This window comes from Carassius gibelio, chromosome A24, assembly GCF_023724105.1.
Source record: "Carassius gibelio isolate Cgi1373 ecotype wild population from Czech Republic chromosome A24, carGib1.2-hapl.c, whole genome shotgun sequence".
Lineage (NCBI taxonomy): Eukaryota > Metazoa > Chordata > Actinopteri > Cypriniformes > Cyprinidae > Carassius > Carassius gibelio.
This window is the reverse complement of record NC_068394.1, coordinates 6792494-6806589: the sequence shown is the minus strand read 5'-3', so window position 1 is coordinate 6806589 and position 14096 is coordinate 6792494. Positions and strand designations below refer to the sequence as shown.

The window sequence follows — 14096 nt, the reverse complement described above, 5'->3', positions numbered from 1 at the left end:
ATCGTTTAAAAATAGTTTACAATTATTCCAACTTTTGACATGGAATGTCTGGGGTTTTTTTTTTTACATGTGGAAACATCTGGAAAAAGGAAGACATTGTATTCCACAAAAAAGTTTATTATTGAACCGAGTTAACAATGCAACATCGCTCTTAAAGTGAAAAAGAAAAAACACTTCAATGTACAACATTTTATACAATGGAGGAATCCATTCTATTTGTGCTCTTCATCACTGAATATCATCGTCATCAAACAGATCTTCAAAATCTGTGGAGGAAAGAGAAGCACAAAACAATTATTTTTATTGTTTTCTTACTCACAATTAAGCTTAATAAACCAGAATATGTAGAAGAGCTTTTTTAAAATAATAAATAGCACAAAAACCTCATCTATGACATGCTGTTCTCAGTAAAATGAGGGTATGAGCTCTTATCGGGGTCTCTTTTCAGTAAACTTTTCAAAAGGGCACCCAGATAAAGATGCCCCTGAGTGACACGTGTTTAGCTACTTCAAGCGCTGCAGACAGATACAGAGCCTCTAAAGGGGGAAGACCTGCTGCGCTGGAGCCAATGAAGCCCAATAAAAGAGCTTTAAATGGGCTCAGCTTCATTTTCACCTTTACTCTTTAACTGCCTGTTTTTAGGTCATCCTGTGCTATTGCTCAAACAATCTTTACTATCACTAGAAGGCGGAAAAGGATAAAGAAAATTGTAGAGTAAGCATGTTAAAGAACTTTGCAATATTCTTTTGCCAACAAAACAATGGAAAGAATGTGATTAATAAATAATTAGCACAGAAATATTATATATATATATATATATATATATATATATATATATATATATATATACACACTGACAGTCAAAAGTTTGGAATAATAAATATTATTCATGTTTTTCAAAGAAGTCTTATGCTAACCAAGGCTCCGTTTATTTGATCAAAAATACTGTAAAAACAGTAACATTTTAAAATATTTTAATAATGTAAAATTAAAAATGCAATTTACTCTGTGTTGGCAAAGGTACATTTTAGCAGTCATTCAGTGTGGCATGATCCTTCACAAATCATTCTAATATGATGATTTAATGCACAAGAAGCATTTATTGTTATCAAGGTTGAAAACAGTTGTTCTGCTTCATACTTGTGTGGAAACTGTGATACATTTCCATTCAAAAGTTTGGAGCAAGAAAGATTAAAAAAAAAAAAAAAAAAAAAAAAAAAAGTTACAGTAAAGACATTTAAAATATATATACATAAATATATATATATACATAAATATATATATATATATATATATATATATATATATATATATAAATAAAACAACCTTGTTTAAAACAGGAATAATATTTCACAAAATCACTGGATTTACTGTATTTTTGAATGCAGCTTAATAAACAATATTTCAAAAACATTTAAAACCTTAATTAATCCAAGTATTAATCACTTAACTTAATTTTTCCATAATTTCAACATAGAATCCCTAGGCTTGGAAAAGTAAATAAATCGTAAAAAGGGTTGGAATTTGTTTGCTTTGCTGTATTCTAAAGTATGTCATCTGTACATAGCTACAACTTAAAATCTTTCCTAGGAATTTTCATAAAAATTATATTTAATAAAAAAAATGATAGTAATGGCAAACAATTGGAAAGGTCGAGGTCCGTAATTGATCGTACTGTACTTTATTATAATAATAAAGTTTCTGAGTCTCACCATTGAAAAAGTCTGAATGTACTGCCTTCTCATTGGCGGCCAGATCCATTAGCAGCCCACTGCTGCCCCCTGCCTGTCAACACACAGCACTACAGCATTAATACTCATTATTAACATCGACTTTATAAAAACTGATTATTACTCATTCCTTTATTTCAGCGAACAAAGCTATACTGATTTAGAAAAAAAACGATACTCTAAAGATTTATTTTTATTTTGTTGTTTTTATATATAAATACATTTATTGAATAAATACAATAATAATATATGTTAATAAAAAAAATGCGTTAAGCACTGTACAGAAAATTCAACTGTAGCGATTTGACACTTGATACATATATATATATATATATATATATATATATATATATATATATATATATAGTGTCAAATGGCTTAACGTTAACAGTAACGTGTTAAACCCTTACCTCATCCAGGTCCACGTACGGACCAGCTCCTTCAGGAAACATTTCATCAACTGCTGGCTTCATAACTTCGGAGTGAGAACTTAAAAACCAGCGATAAACAAACGTTTAAATTGTGTATTTTCAGCTCACTGTCACATTCACCCAAATAAACACTTCAGTGCGTCCCCTCTGTTTCCGGTTACGCGTAGATTCACGAAGTCCGATTCGTGGAAGAACGGTTCTTCTGAGTCGGATCTTTTTAAATGCGCGACTTCCTGTCGAACTGAATACTTGACGGTACGAACCGGTTCTTTACTATGAACTGTTTGAAAGAATCGATTCGCTTAGGCTTCGCATCCACTAGTGGTGTTACGTCAAAATGTAACCGGGAGGGAAACGGGTCCCACTGGCTCGGTTGGAGAACTGGTCCTCACGTTTTTTTTTGTTGCATTGATGCTAATTAAATAATTTATGTGCATCAGTATGACACTTTATTGTTTTATTTCTTACAGTTCATATATTTGCAACTGCAATAGTCGTATAATACATCACAACCATGCACCCTGAAGCTGTTAATCACAATACAATGAAAAATTTACTTATTCCTGTATGCTTTTTATACATTTAAGGATATAACACATCACTCATTATTGCAGGGCTATAAATGGTGTTTAGTTCTATTTAGTAAATTATCGTTAGTTTCTAATGACACAAACTAAACTATGAGTGATGAACTAATAACATCAATTTAGTGTCCATGTTGCTCTGGCACTTCATAACCCAGCGTGTCTCCAAGATGCTGATGGGCAAAGAATGTTCTGGCCATTTCATTGATCTGGTTGTAGGCCCCAATGCTGCGGAAGTATTCCACGTAGTTCCAGAAATCGGAGGTGGAATAAGACCAGTAGGGCAGAGCCGGGGGCTGTTCATAGGGCACTACGTGTGAGAGAGAAAAATAGAGCTTGTGTATTCCTGCTGAGTTCTTGCATTCCAGAATTGCTGATGTGTAACTGCATAAGTTAACTAGTTGTCTAAATGTGCCTCTTTGTGTCCTCAGGCAAACATAACAATGTAGTTAACATAGTCAATATAATTTTAAAACCAGCACCAAGGGTTAATTGTGCAGTTAGGATTTTTAAATGTTACTATATATACTAGCAAACAAAATGGTAAATAGTTTGTTTACCCCCTTCAGGAATGAATCTGGCACCTGTGGAAGGAGAGAGTAGAGGAAGAGTAAATGAAATCTGAAATCCTCCCTTACAAAGAGCTGATTCATACATGAGAACTGAGGATATCCCAAGGGATTCAAGAAATGTGTGAGTTTCCTTCACAAATGTTATTCCTAACTATATGCACACTTGTCCCGATGAACACCGCTCAAGGTTTTAATGTTTATAACATTAACATTGGATATACCACTGTTTTTCTTTTAACAAATGTTCCAGTTTATTTATTTGAGAAACATCAGCATCCTTTAATACAGAAATATTTACCATAAAATACATAAAATATATTCACATTCTGAAAATCTTGATCTATAGATTTTAAAGTAAATATCTAAAGTGCCCAAAGTAATGTGAGTAATGTACACTGCTTACCGCTTAGATTATTTGCAAGAAAGCATAGCAAGAAAACCCCCAAAACAATACTCCCCTTCATCATTTCCTAAAAATAAAAAAAATAATAATTACTTTAATTAAAATGTGTGGTCATTATAAACAAGCCTGAAAAAAAGATAACAGTTTGCTATATTATCTTCATGCATATTGCTAATTGCTTTGGATATGAATAACATTACCTTCTTTGCAGCAGTGGTTGTATGAGGTCTGTCCGTTTCTGAGATCTAAAAAGATTTTGTGTGTCACAGGTTCTGTGCAGACTGAACCCCAAGTTCAGAAAATATTTGTCCCCTCCCAAACTAGATCTACATCATCGAAACCCACCTCAAGACCATATATGAAATGTATTTAAAATTAAGCTGGTTAATGCATCATGCCATTATAAACATAGAATAAAAAAATATATAATAAATAAATAATATTATGCATTCCGAAAGCATTCCGTTTTTCAAATTCATTAATATTCCAATAGAAATCTAAACACTTTTAGCAACATGAAGTATCCATAAAGACATAGAATGTAACATTTTGAGGACATTTCAATGCACATCTCAAATTATGCAAAACAGATGGGACTCTATTCACACCCAATTAATAAAACCATTACTCGGGAATGACATGACAGAGAACAGCATAAACAAAACTTCAGAAGCAAACGGTAATGCTTTAATTTATTTATTTGAAGAAGTGCAAATATATGTAGATAGAGCAATATATGTGCCAGCTGGGTTCAGATGGTTTATGTCATATGAATAATAGACTAATAATGAATATTATTCTATAGCACATTATCAAAGCCAGAGATTGCTTTAGAAAATGAGTTAAGAGTAACAAAGACAAATACCAAACATTTATAACAAAGTACAACATAATATGAGTAGCTTTTGTGATAATTCAAACCGTTTTCAATCTTAATAGTAATATTGAGGCACCAAAAAATATATCTATATTTCAGTTAAAGTTTACTGGTTAAATAGGACCATCGCATCCGTGCTGATCTGTGGGAATCATTTTGCTCACATCGATGTTGTCACGTGAGAAGGTCTCTTTGGCATGATAGATGGCCTCTGGGGGCAGAATGCGTGAGCGGGACAAGATCCAAGCATAGTCCACATGGAAGAGCCGGAGAACATCAGTGCATGAATAAACAAGTGCTATGCTGCTGTAGTCAGTAGACAGGACCCAGTACGGAGTGTAGGGAGTGACTGAATATATATAAAAAACAAGCAGATGGTGAATTAACAAAAGAACTCTTCAAAAAGAGTGGCAGAAAAGATTCTACGACCTTTGCACACAAACACAGAACATTCATGGACTCACAGTAAGAGAAACTGAGTCCAAGCTTTGCTGGCTCCCTCAGGTCCTGAATGATCGCTGTGCCCTCTGCTTTTCTAATTTTTCCTTTGCTGTTTTATATAAACACACAATTTAGTTATGATTAAATGATAGTGACAAAACATTAATTCTATTTAACTGAAAGGATTGAATTACTCACTATGTCTGAACATTGACAACTTGGACAGTGTTGTCAGGTCTTAGGATGTAGTTTGCTTCAATGCACTTGCCTTTTGCAAAGGATGCTGGGAGCTTTTCAATTTCATACCACTTTCCAAGGTACTTGGAGTGAAAGGTAAATCTCATATAAGTGCACTGTACATAATTGTATAAAGGCACACTTCACCCAAAAATTTTAATTCCGTCATTATTTTTTTTCACCCTCACGCCATTCCGAACCAAACAAAATAACAGCATTTGGATTTAGAAAAAGAAGAGGTTGAATAAATAATAACAATGTTGTGGGGTTGAATTGTATCTTTAAGATTCATTATATTTGCATACCTTGTTTAATTCAAAGTTTGGCTGGACCATTGGTGTTGGGCAGGGGCCCCAACGAAATGTCTGAGCAGAGACCAAGGGAAGCAGAAGAGGTACGAGCAACACAATCACGGCCTTCATCCTGTCAAGAGCTGCTGTCTCAGCTGTGAGAGTCATGAGCTCAAGATGCATTAGTCATTTTAATAAGACAATATGTCACAGAGTCATACGGATATTTGTAAACTGCATTGTCTAATTACAATTAGAGATGGTTTACACAGAATGAATCTGGTGTTTTCCTTTTCACTGTGTGGAAACATTCGACTTTAAAAAGAAAATAAAAGTATTATTTTCCATTACACTGTGCTTTAGCTGTTGAAAACATGTTTTTTTTTCCCCCGGGGTCTTTTTTTAAAGTTAACAAGTTCCTTTAAAGACTTTTTATAAGCATGTTTTAAATTAGACTGTGCTACATAATATGTCTCTCTCTCTGTGTGTGAATGGATCCTAAATTCACTTAAAGTGAAATATTGTATGTGATGGGTTTTGAGATGAGATGCCTTTTGTTTTAATAGCCATGATTTCTTGCTGATATAAAGCTATCAGATCTGTTGGACCTGTTTGCATATGATTACCTCAAATCACTTTTGTACATCTGCACGTTATTTACAGTAGGCTATGAAACTATGTGGTGTTCTGAAATTTAATGCTGCTTATTAATGAAATGATCTTATTTTGAAAAACGTAATGTTTTTTTAATTATTAAAAATGATACATTGAACAAAAAAAATAACATAATTATAGTCTATATGTACTTATTTACTGTAAAATGTGTGTTAAATAATAAATTAGCATATAATAAAAAAAATTAAGTTAGAAATTTTTTTAGACCGGAATGTTACAACTAACACTACAGCTACACAATACAAGTATACCCAAAAAACTATAATAGATGATAGAATTATGATTTAGTATAATGTCACAAAACAGACTAAATAACAATTTAAAGTGAATCAATACCTGTTCCAAATGAACCAGTTGTTAAGCACAGAGCTGAAGATGCTGTGTTTGTGCTGGTCCAGTAACAAGAGAGACAAGAGAGAAGGATACGCTCAGAACAGACTGAGATTGTGTTGTAACAAAAAGCAGCTGATTATGTAAATGGATATCACGAGAGCAGTATTGCAGTGACAGGGTGTGTGCTGTTAAAGAAGATTGTGTCTCTTTATTTTCTCTTCTCTGCTGTCCAAGAAAATATTTCTTGGATACTGAAATATTTTCAATGCACTTTACTGTCCACTAGTGTAAATGATGTTTATATGTTCATAGTTTCTGCCTGTACACTTTTACATAATCCATCTGTATAGTATGTTCATAGTACACCTATCTGTATATCATGCTGATAATATTTAAAATCTGTAAATTATGTTCATAATACTGCCTTATCTGTATAGTTATTTTACATATTGTAGACTTTGTATATTCTGTACTTACTGCTTATTGCATTTCTGGTTAAATGCTAAACTGCATTTCGTTGCCTTGTACCTTACATGTGCAATTACAATAAAGTTGAATCTAATGTAATTTAGTCTAATTTAGTATTAAAACAGTGACAAAATGGTTCGGGTGACTACAATCAGTTTATGTGTGAAGATTATTTTCAGCAGATTTTATTAATAAAACTGACAATCAGACTTTCCCATGGGCTGCATAATGTCACAATGACCTCTAAGTGATTAAAAAAAAAAAACTTTTGCCTTGGAATTGTATTTGAATAAAAATGCCCACAGGTATTTTCCAAAGTACACATTCCCAAAATAACATTTAGTAATTTAATGAAGTACAGTTACTCCTGTCACTTACACTCAGGTTTCTAGAAATTTGTGTGTTTGGCTCCACCTAATGGTCACAGCTATCTTTTTGGTTCAAACACCGGAAAGAATTCAGATGGGAGGATATTACGTCACAGACCAAATCCCCTCGAAGACTTCGAAAATGGCCGTCAAAGCAAAGCGATTTTAATCTACTGTCGAAATAACGTGAGACTTGATTTCTTTATTAAAAATTCTAATTTAACTTTATATTTATTAATCACAGAATTTAGGTAATTATTGCACGACTCGGTGTTTTGTTTGTAATATGTAGACCGAGTCTGTAAATTTCGGCTCGCGCTCTACCGGATCGAGCATTTTCGAAATAAGAGCCCTTTGTTTTGCATGTCAAAATTATAAACATCCCCCTCTGTATGCATTCAGAGAGCAATGCATTAAGTCATTTTTAGTGCATATTTACGCCTAGAATTATTAGGTGCTGTATTATATTTAGAGTGGCCTTTAACGATGATAGTTTGTCAGCAAACTCGTTATTGTAGCCAACTTTGAGTAATGGGCGGGAACTTTAATTCTTCTCAACCTTGATGTTGTCAGGTCTAAACAATGGCTTATTTTTTATTGAGTTATTGGTTCATTTATGTATGCACACGTATTTTATTTTTACGTGCATGTCTGTTTCATTTAAACAGGTTTTTGGGTGTGGTTTAAACCATTATACATTTACTTGCGGTAAGTAAATTATTTTAGTTATTGCTTACAAATCTGTTGCATATAAAATACGGTCATTTTTTAAGTCTAGTTCACCCAAAATGGAAATTAATTCATAATTTTTTCATGTTGTTCATCATGTTGTTCCACACATTTTTATATGGAAGGAGGATGTAATGCAAATCAATAATAATGGCAGAATTTCTGTTTTATAATGTTTAGTAGTGGCTGATGATACAAGATGTTCTGGACATTGCAGGTTGCTCCTCTTCCACGTCATGCCACATATCACTCACAGTGAGTTTCTTCTGGAGCAGCTGAAGAGACAACGTGAGAGAAGCTTTCTGTGTGACTGCACAGTAACAATAGGACAGTCTCAATATCATGCACACCACAATGTTCTGGCAGCCTTTAGCGAGTATTTCTCTACGCAGTCTATTGATGCCGGAAAGGAGAATGCCACCATAGCTTTGGACGCAGAGTTGGTGAGCGGGGCTGTGTTTGAAAAACTGCTGACTTACATTTACACTGGGGACTTGAGTATGGACAGGTGAGCTCATGGAAATCTAATTCTGACGTTCAGTTTTATCTGTATGTAGTGTTATATTTATATGTACTGTTCCTAAAACCTGGAAATATTTAATTTTCTATATTTTTCATATAATTTTAGGCCCAGATTTTCTTGTATGCCAAAAATCATTAGGGCATTAAGATCAGGTTCCATAAATATGTTGTAAATTTCATACTGTAATTATTTCAAAACTTAATTTTTGATTAGTAATATGCATATTTAAGAACTTCATTTGGACATCTTTAAAGGTGATTTTCTCAGTATTTTATTTTTTTTCACCCTCAGATTCCAGATTGTCAAAATAGTTGTATCTCGGCCAAATATTGTCTTATCCTAACAAACCATACGTCAATGGAAAGCTTATTTATTCAGCTTTCATATGTGCATACATCTTAATTTAGAAAAAATTGACCCTTATGACTGGTTTTGTGGTCCAGGGTCACAAATGAAATATTCATATATAGATAACTGTTTAGCCAATTGAATATTTCATTGCAAGTTCATATTCACTACTGAAAATATTGCCATGCCTTTTTAAAATGTGTTTACTTGACTATATAGCCTATGTAAATATCCATATACATATAGTATGCACATGTATATTGGAAATCACAGAAGACATGGAAATAAAAAACATTTTTCAGTAGTGAATATGATTTTAATCTATTTAATTTTTACTGTGCTTTGAACTATTTAATTTGCTAAATGTTATTTTGGCTGAAATTTTACTTTTGTAGATTAGAATATATATATATATATATATATATATATATATATATATATAAGTGAATATAGTTGCATTTATATAATTATACATTAGAAATTCCTACGTTTTTTTTTTTTTTTTTTTGTCCTCAGAGAAGAAATCGAAAATGTTCAGAAAGCTGCATCTTATCTTGGGATGCCCGAGGTTGTGGCTCGTTGTACCCTAACTCAAGATGATATGAAAATTGATGGCTCGCCCACAAGACAAGCGGAGTACGAAGATCCACGGTCCCCCCTGAGCCCAGACGACTATGAACCTTTAGAGCCGATCGCAGAGGTGGAAGAGCGGGAGAGGTTGAAGGTAAAGAAAGAAGATAGGGTACAGGATGATGAAGCCCATTCGTCCAGCGAACAGACACCGCAGAGAAGCGGCAGCAAGAGAGGGAGGAAACCCAAAACTAGGCTGTATGAGGTTGAGAGGGAGACCATCACTGCTCACAGAGGCAGAGGAAGAGGTCAGGGGAGACCGAGAGGTCGCCCACGAGTGAGGCCGTTGACTTCTGATTCAACTGAACAATCTCCAGCGCAGCAAACCATGAGTCCAAATAGCAGCTCAGTAGGGAGAGGAACCGGAAGACCAAGAGGTCGTCCACGGGTTAGACCGCTGTCCACTGACAGAGACGATTCTGGAAACCCTGAAGATGAGTCTGTAGCAGCCAAGGATCAAGAAGAGAGCTCTGCCCACAAAAGAGGACGTCCACGAATTAGACCCCTGTCATCTGGTGCAGAAGGAGACAGTGGAGATGAAGAACAAGGAGACGCCCAGGAAACAGAGGTTGTTGAAGAAGATTCTGTGAATGCTAGTGAGGAAGATGATGGTCAGGTAAAGACTGATGTGGAAAACCCAGACAGGGGTCCTTTAAAACGAGGAAGAGGAAGACCACGTACTAAGCCGTTAACCACTGAGAACCAAACCACAAACGCTGAGAACGCAACTTCAAACACAGAAGACGGTTCAGAAGCTGCAAAGACAAAAGAGAATGAAGGGACCGGCCGTAAAAGAGGAAGGCCTCGATCCAAACCTCTTTCTTCTGAGGCACCTGAATCTTCAAATCCAACAGATAAGGTGGAGAACAGTGGAGAAGAAGCCAGTGGAGAAACAAACCAAGACTCTGAGAAGCACACTGAAGAAGGCTCATCTCAATGTACAGAAGATTCAGAGTCAAATCCTGCAAAGAAGGTCCGCACCAGCAACAGAAAGAGAAGCTTGAGTAGAAAGCTAAAAGAAAGCCAAGCTAGTGATGAGGAAGAAGAGGATGAAGAACTTGAGGATGATAATGAGGACTGGGGCGGAGAAGAGGAAGCGAAGCCCTTGCAGGACAAACAAAGGCCTATTTGTAATGTCTGCGGGAACTTCTTCTCAGAGATGAGCAGCTTGCGCAGACACATGCGCATACACAAGGGCCTCAAACCCTATCAGTGCCAGCTCTGTACTCGCTCCTTCAGACAGGGCAACCAGCTGAAGACCCACATGCGCATTCACACAGGTACGACTCATGTGTAGAAGATACACTATTCACTTGAATAAAAGAGTCTGTGCATAATGTTTGTTAATCACACACTACTGTTGTGAAAGCCATTGTGCTGCTTAATATTATTGTGGATTCTTTGTTGAATGGAGTTTGAAATAGCAGCATTTATTTGAAATCTAAACTTATAACTTTGCTGCTGGGTTTATGTGAAGTGATTCATGTAGTATTTGTTTTCAGGAGAGAAGCCCTTCAGTTGTACGTCTTGCGAGGCACGCTTTGCTCAGAAATGTCAACTGGTCTATCATTGCCGAATGCATCACGGAGAAGAAAAGCCGCATAAATGTGATTTCTGCGAAGCAGCTTTTGCCACATCGAGCAATCTGAAAATTCACATAAGGTATGTGCAGTGCAATTCATGAGCATAGTTCCAATTTAACTTAAGTGATAAAATTATAAAATTGCTGCCACAAAGCCTTTGATTCTCTAGAGATAGTCACACTTAAATGGCTATCAGTTTTTTTATATTATCATTATCATTATTATGAGTTCACACTTGGTTCTACATATCAACCAATTGGTTCTTTAATATTGGATTAAATTTTATTAGTAGTAATACCATTGATGATGATGTTGATGGCAATAATTATTGGAAAATATTTATGTTTTGTTTTAGTCTATGATTTATTTTTTAAATGTGGATTATGTTTATTATTATCATCACTATTATTAATGTGTAAATCACTTAGTTAAATACTGGTTCTCCATATCCATTTTTGGACACCTAAACATAAAAATAATGAGTTTAGTACCGGTCATAAAAACGTGATATTTGTTAATCTCCCATTAAAATAATTAAAATTAAATATCAATAATGAATTATAAAAAAATCTACATTTCCATTAACTCTGCATTAATTGCCGTTTGCTCTCAGGAAGCACAGTGGTGAGAAGCCGTATGAATGTGGAGAATGTGGGAAGCGCTTCACACAGGCCAGTACTCTGATGTACCACAAACGGCGACACACAGGGGAGAAACCGTACATCTGCGACACCTGCGGCATGGCATTCGCTGTGTCCAGCTCTCTCATCGCTCACAGCAGGAAACACACCGGTGGGTTTGTAATGCACGCATTACAGCTTTCAATATTTTCTGAAGCGATTTGCTTACATACTAATGCATATGAATAATTATTTTTTTTGCCTTCTATTTTAGGTGTGACCCCATATATATGCTTGGATTGCGGAAAACCTTGCTTAACCGCTGGTGAACTTCGAAAACATATGGACATCCACAATGGTACATTTTAGTTACTAAATTGAAGCAAATGATGCATTTTCTAAATGGGAACCTTGCAAGAATATGTCCAAATATGTGTTTCTCTGTCACTTTACCTGTAGGATCAAGAAAAGTGAGGTGTTTCCTGTGTGGGGACATGTTTTCAGACATGTATAGTTTGAAGAAGCACAGCGTTTTGGAGCATAACGGTGTGTTATATTCTAACAATTCCAGTTTGGAATGAAACTTTTTTTTTTTATAAATTTTTTATTTAAAGGAAAGAAATCTCTTAGGCTTACCTAGGCTGAATTCATTTAACCAAAACAATAATATTGTGAAATATAATTCCAATTTAAAAGAACAGCATCGTATCTAAAAATATTTTCAAATAGAATTTATTCCTGTGTTGACAGCTGAATTTTCAGCATCATAACTCATTTTAATATGATGATTTGCTGCTCAAAAATTAAGTCTTATTATCAGTGAACTCTAAGCAGTTGTGCTGCTTAATATTTTTTTGGAAACCTTGATACGTCACGATTCAAATGTTTGGATTAAGAAAGAATTACTTATTCAGCAGTTCAGTTACTGTTACAAGACATTTCGGTTTCAAATAAATGCTGTTCTTTTAAACTTTCTGTTTATTAAAGAAGCTTGAAAAAAACAATTCAACACCGTTTACACACAAAATATTAAGCAGCAAAAACGTTCCATCATTTGTATATTTATATCCATTCTATCCGTTTATCTAAATATCTATTTAAAACATTCTTTACAGCTCTTCCAAACCAAGAGCAGGCTCCTTTGGAAACTGACCCGACGCAGTGTCCTCTCAACATCCCCATTGACCACCAGGGCTTGATTGCACGCGTGCGCTCCGCCCTCGTCGATTCCCAAGACCATGAAATTCAGATGGAGTCCCCATTGCCAATTTTGTCCCCGGAAACCTCACTTATTATCCAGCAGTCAGCAGAGCCTCAGATGATCATACAGCATGCAGACGGCACAGAGCCCTCCATGATCTTCCAGCACGCTGATTCGTCCGAAGCACCGGTTCTCATCCAACACGGAGAATCTGGCGAGCAAGTGAGCTATGTAGTGGAACAGTACGAAATCCCCGGAAACGCTGAGATGGAGCACACGCAGATTGTCATCGTTCAAACCATTGATTAAAACACCAGCTTTTACTTCCATTTTAAGTGTATTTTCTCTATTAAGTGAAGACATGTCTCACAAACATCCCTTCCAAGCTTTTGAACTCTTAGCAAAAGCTTAACAAAGCTGTTGAGTGAATGTATGGGGCTTCTCCTCTTGTTTTTTTTTTTTTCTTAGTTAAATGTCACTTTCAGAGCAGAATCTGGATCATTAAAAGCATAAAGTATTTTCTGAAATGAAGGGAAGGCCAACCTTAGGTTTAGCTGTAATATAAAGCTGTGCTTAAAATGCATTTTGGTTCACTGGTATTTTGAACTATGCGTTTGTCTTTTAGAAGTATGACATGTATATATCTATGATGTTATATGACCCAGTCTCTGAGCAGTTTCATATATGATGTGAATTCATTTGAATCCTCTAACAATCTGGCCAACTTTTATAATAAATCATCTCCCGTCTGAATATTTGTTGTTGTTGTTTTTGATATATATTTTTGAGTAATGCTTACATAAAATGAATCTGGTGGAGACCACAGGCATATTTTCATCAGTACCCATGAATATCACTTGTAGTAGTTTTTATATTCAAGTGATTCTTCAACTAGGGGAAGGTTTCTGTCCTGGATGTCATCATTACCAAACAGTATTTGTGAATTTGAATTCAGAAACAGTCCCATTTCTTTTATATATATATATATATATATATATATATATATTTATATATATAAATGAATACATTTGACAAGTGGCTCGTTTTTTTATT

The 14096-nt window shown here is 35.0% G+C and overlaps 4 protein-coding genes across 9 annotated transcripts; 1 reads left to right on the top strand and 3 right to left on the bottom strand.

Moving 5' to 3' along the window:
• Positions 1-96: 96 nt before the first annotated feature.
• On the bottom strand, positions 97-2332 carry LOC127946183 (COP9 signalosome complex subunit 9). Its single transcript, XM_052542552.1, has 3 exons — positions 2141-2332; positions 1713-1785; positions 97-266 (listed from the first exon to the last, which is right to left on the bottom strand). The coding sequence occupies exons 1-3, from the start codon at positions 2201-2203 to the stop codon at positions 229-231; spliced, it is 174 nt and encodes a 57-aa protein (XP_052398512.1). The 5' UTR covers positions 2204-2332; the 3' UTR covers positions 97-228.
• A 271-nt stretch (positions 2333-2603) lies between these two features.
• Positions 2604-4110, bottom strand: LOC127946179 (otospiralin-like). Its single transcript, XM_052542544.1, has 4 exons — positions 3921-4110; positions 3721-3787; positions 3306-3329; positions 2604-3055 (listed from the first exon to the last, which is right to left on the bottom strand). The coding sequence occupies exons 2-4, from the start codon at positions 3782-3784 to the stop codon at positions 2868-2870; spliced, it is 276 nt and encodes a 91-aa protein (XP_052398504.1). The 5' UTR covers positions 3785-3787; positions 3921-4110; the 3' UTR covers positions 2604-2867.
• A 290-nt stretch (positions 4111-4400) lies between these two features.
• On the bottom strand, positions 4401-6675 carry LOC127946177 (apolipoprotein D). 2 transcript variants are annotated; one of them, XM_052542541.1, is made up of 5 exons: positions 6577-6675; positions 5581-5736; positions 5237-5358; positions 5062-5147; positions 4401-4946 (listed from the first exon to the last, which is right to left on the bottom strand). In XM_052542541.1, exons 2-5 carry the CDS (start codon positions 5731-5733, stop codon positions 4711-4713), a joined length of 597 nt encoding a protein of 198 aa, XP_052398501.1. In that variant the 5' UTR covers positions 5734-5736; positions 6577-6675; the 3' UTR covers positions 4401-4710. The 2 variants fall into 2 exon arrangements, with proteins under 2 accessions (XP_052398501.1, XP_052398502.1); XM_052542542.1 differs by having other exon boundaries at positions 5581-5720; positions 6577-6673.
• Positions 6676-7480: 805 nt separating this feature from the next.
• LOC127946163 (myoneurin-like) lies at positions 7481-13796 on the top strand. 5 transcript variants are annotated; one of them, XM_052542521.1, is made up of 10 exons: positions 7546-7595; positions 8078-8117; positions 8356-8426; positions 8531-8646; positions 9526-10919; positions 11142-11301; positions 11836-12014; positions 12117-12200; positions 12302-12388; positions 12958-13796. In XM_052542521.1, exons 4-10 carry the CDS (start codon positions 8639-8641, stop codon positions 13350-13352), a joined length of 2307 nt encoding a protein of 768 aa, XP_052398481.1. In that variant the 5' UTR covers positions 7546-7595; positions 8078-8117; positions 8356-8426; positions 8531-8638; the 3' UTR covers positions 13353-13796. The 5 variants fall into 5 exon arrangements, with proteins under 5 accessions (XP_052398479.1, XP_052398480.1, XP_052398481.1 ...); XM_052542519.1 differs by having other exon boundaries at positions 7481-7595; positions 8356-8646; XM_052542520.1 differs by having other exon boundaries at positions 7530-7595; positions 8319-8646.
• The last annotated feature ends 300 nt before the right edge of the window (positions 13797-14096 follow it).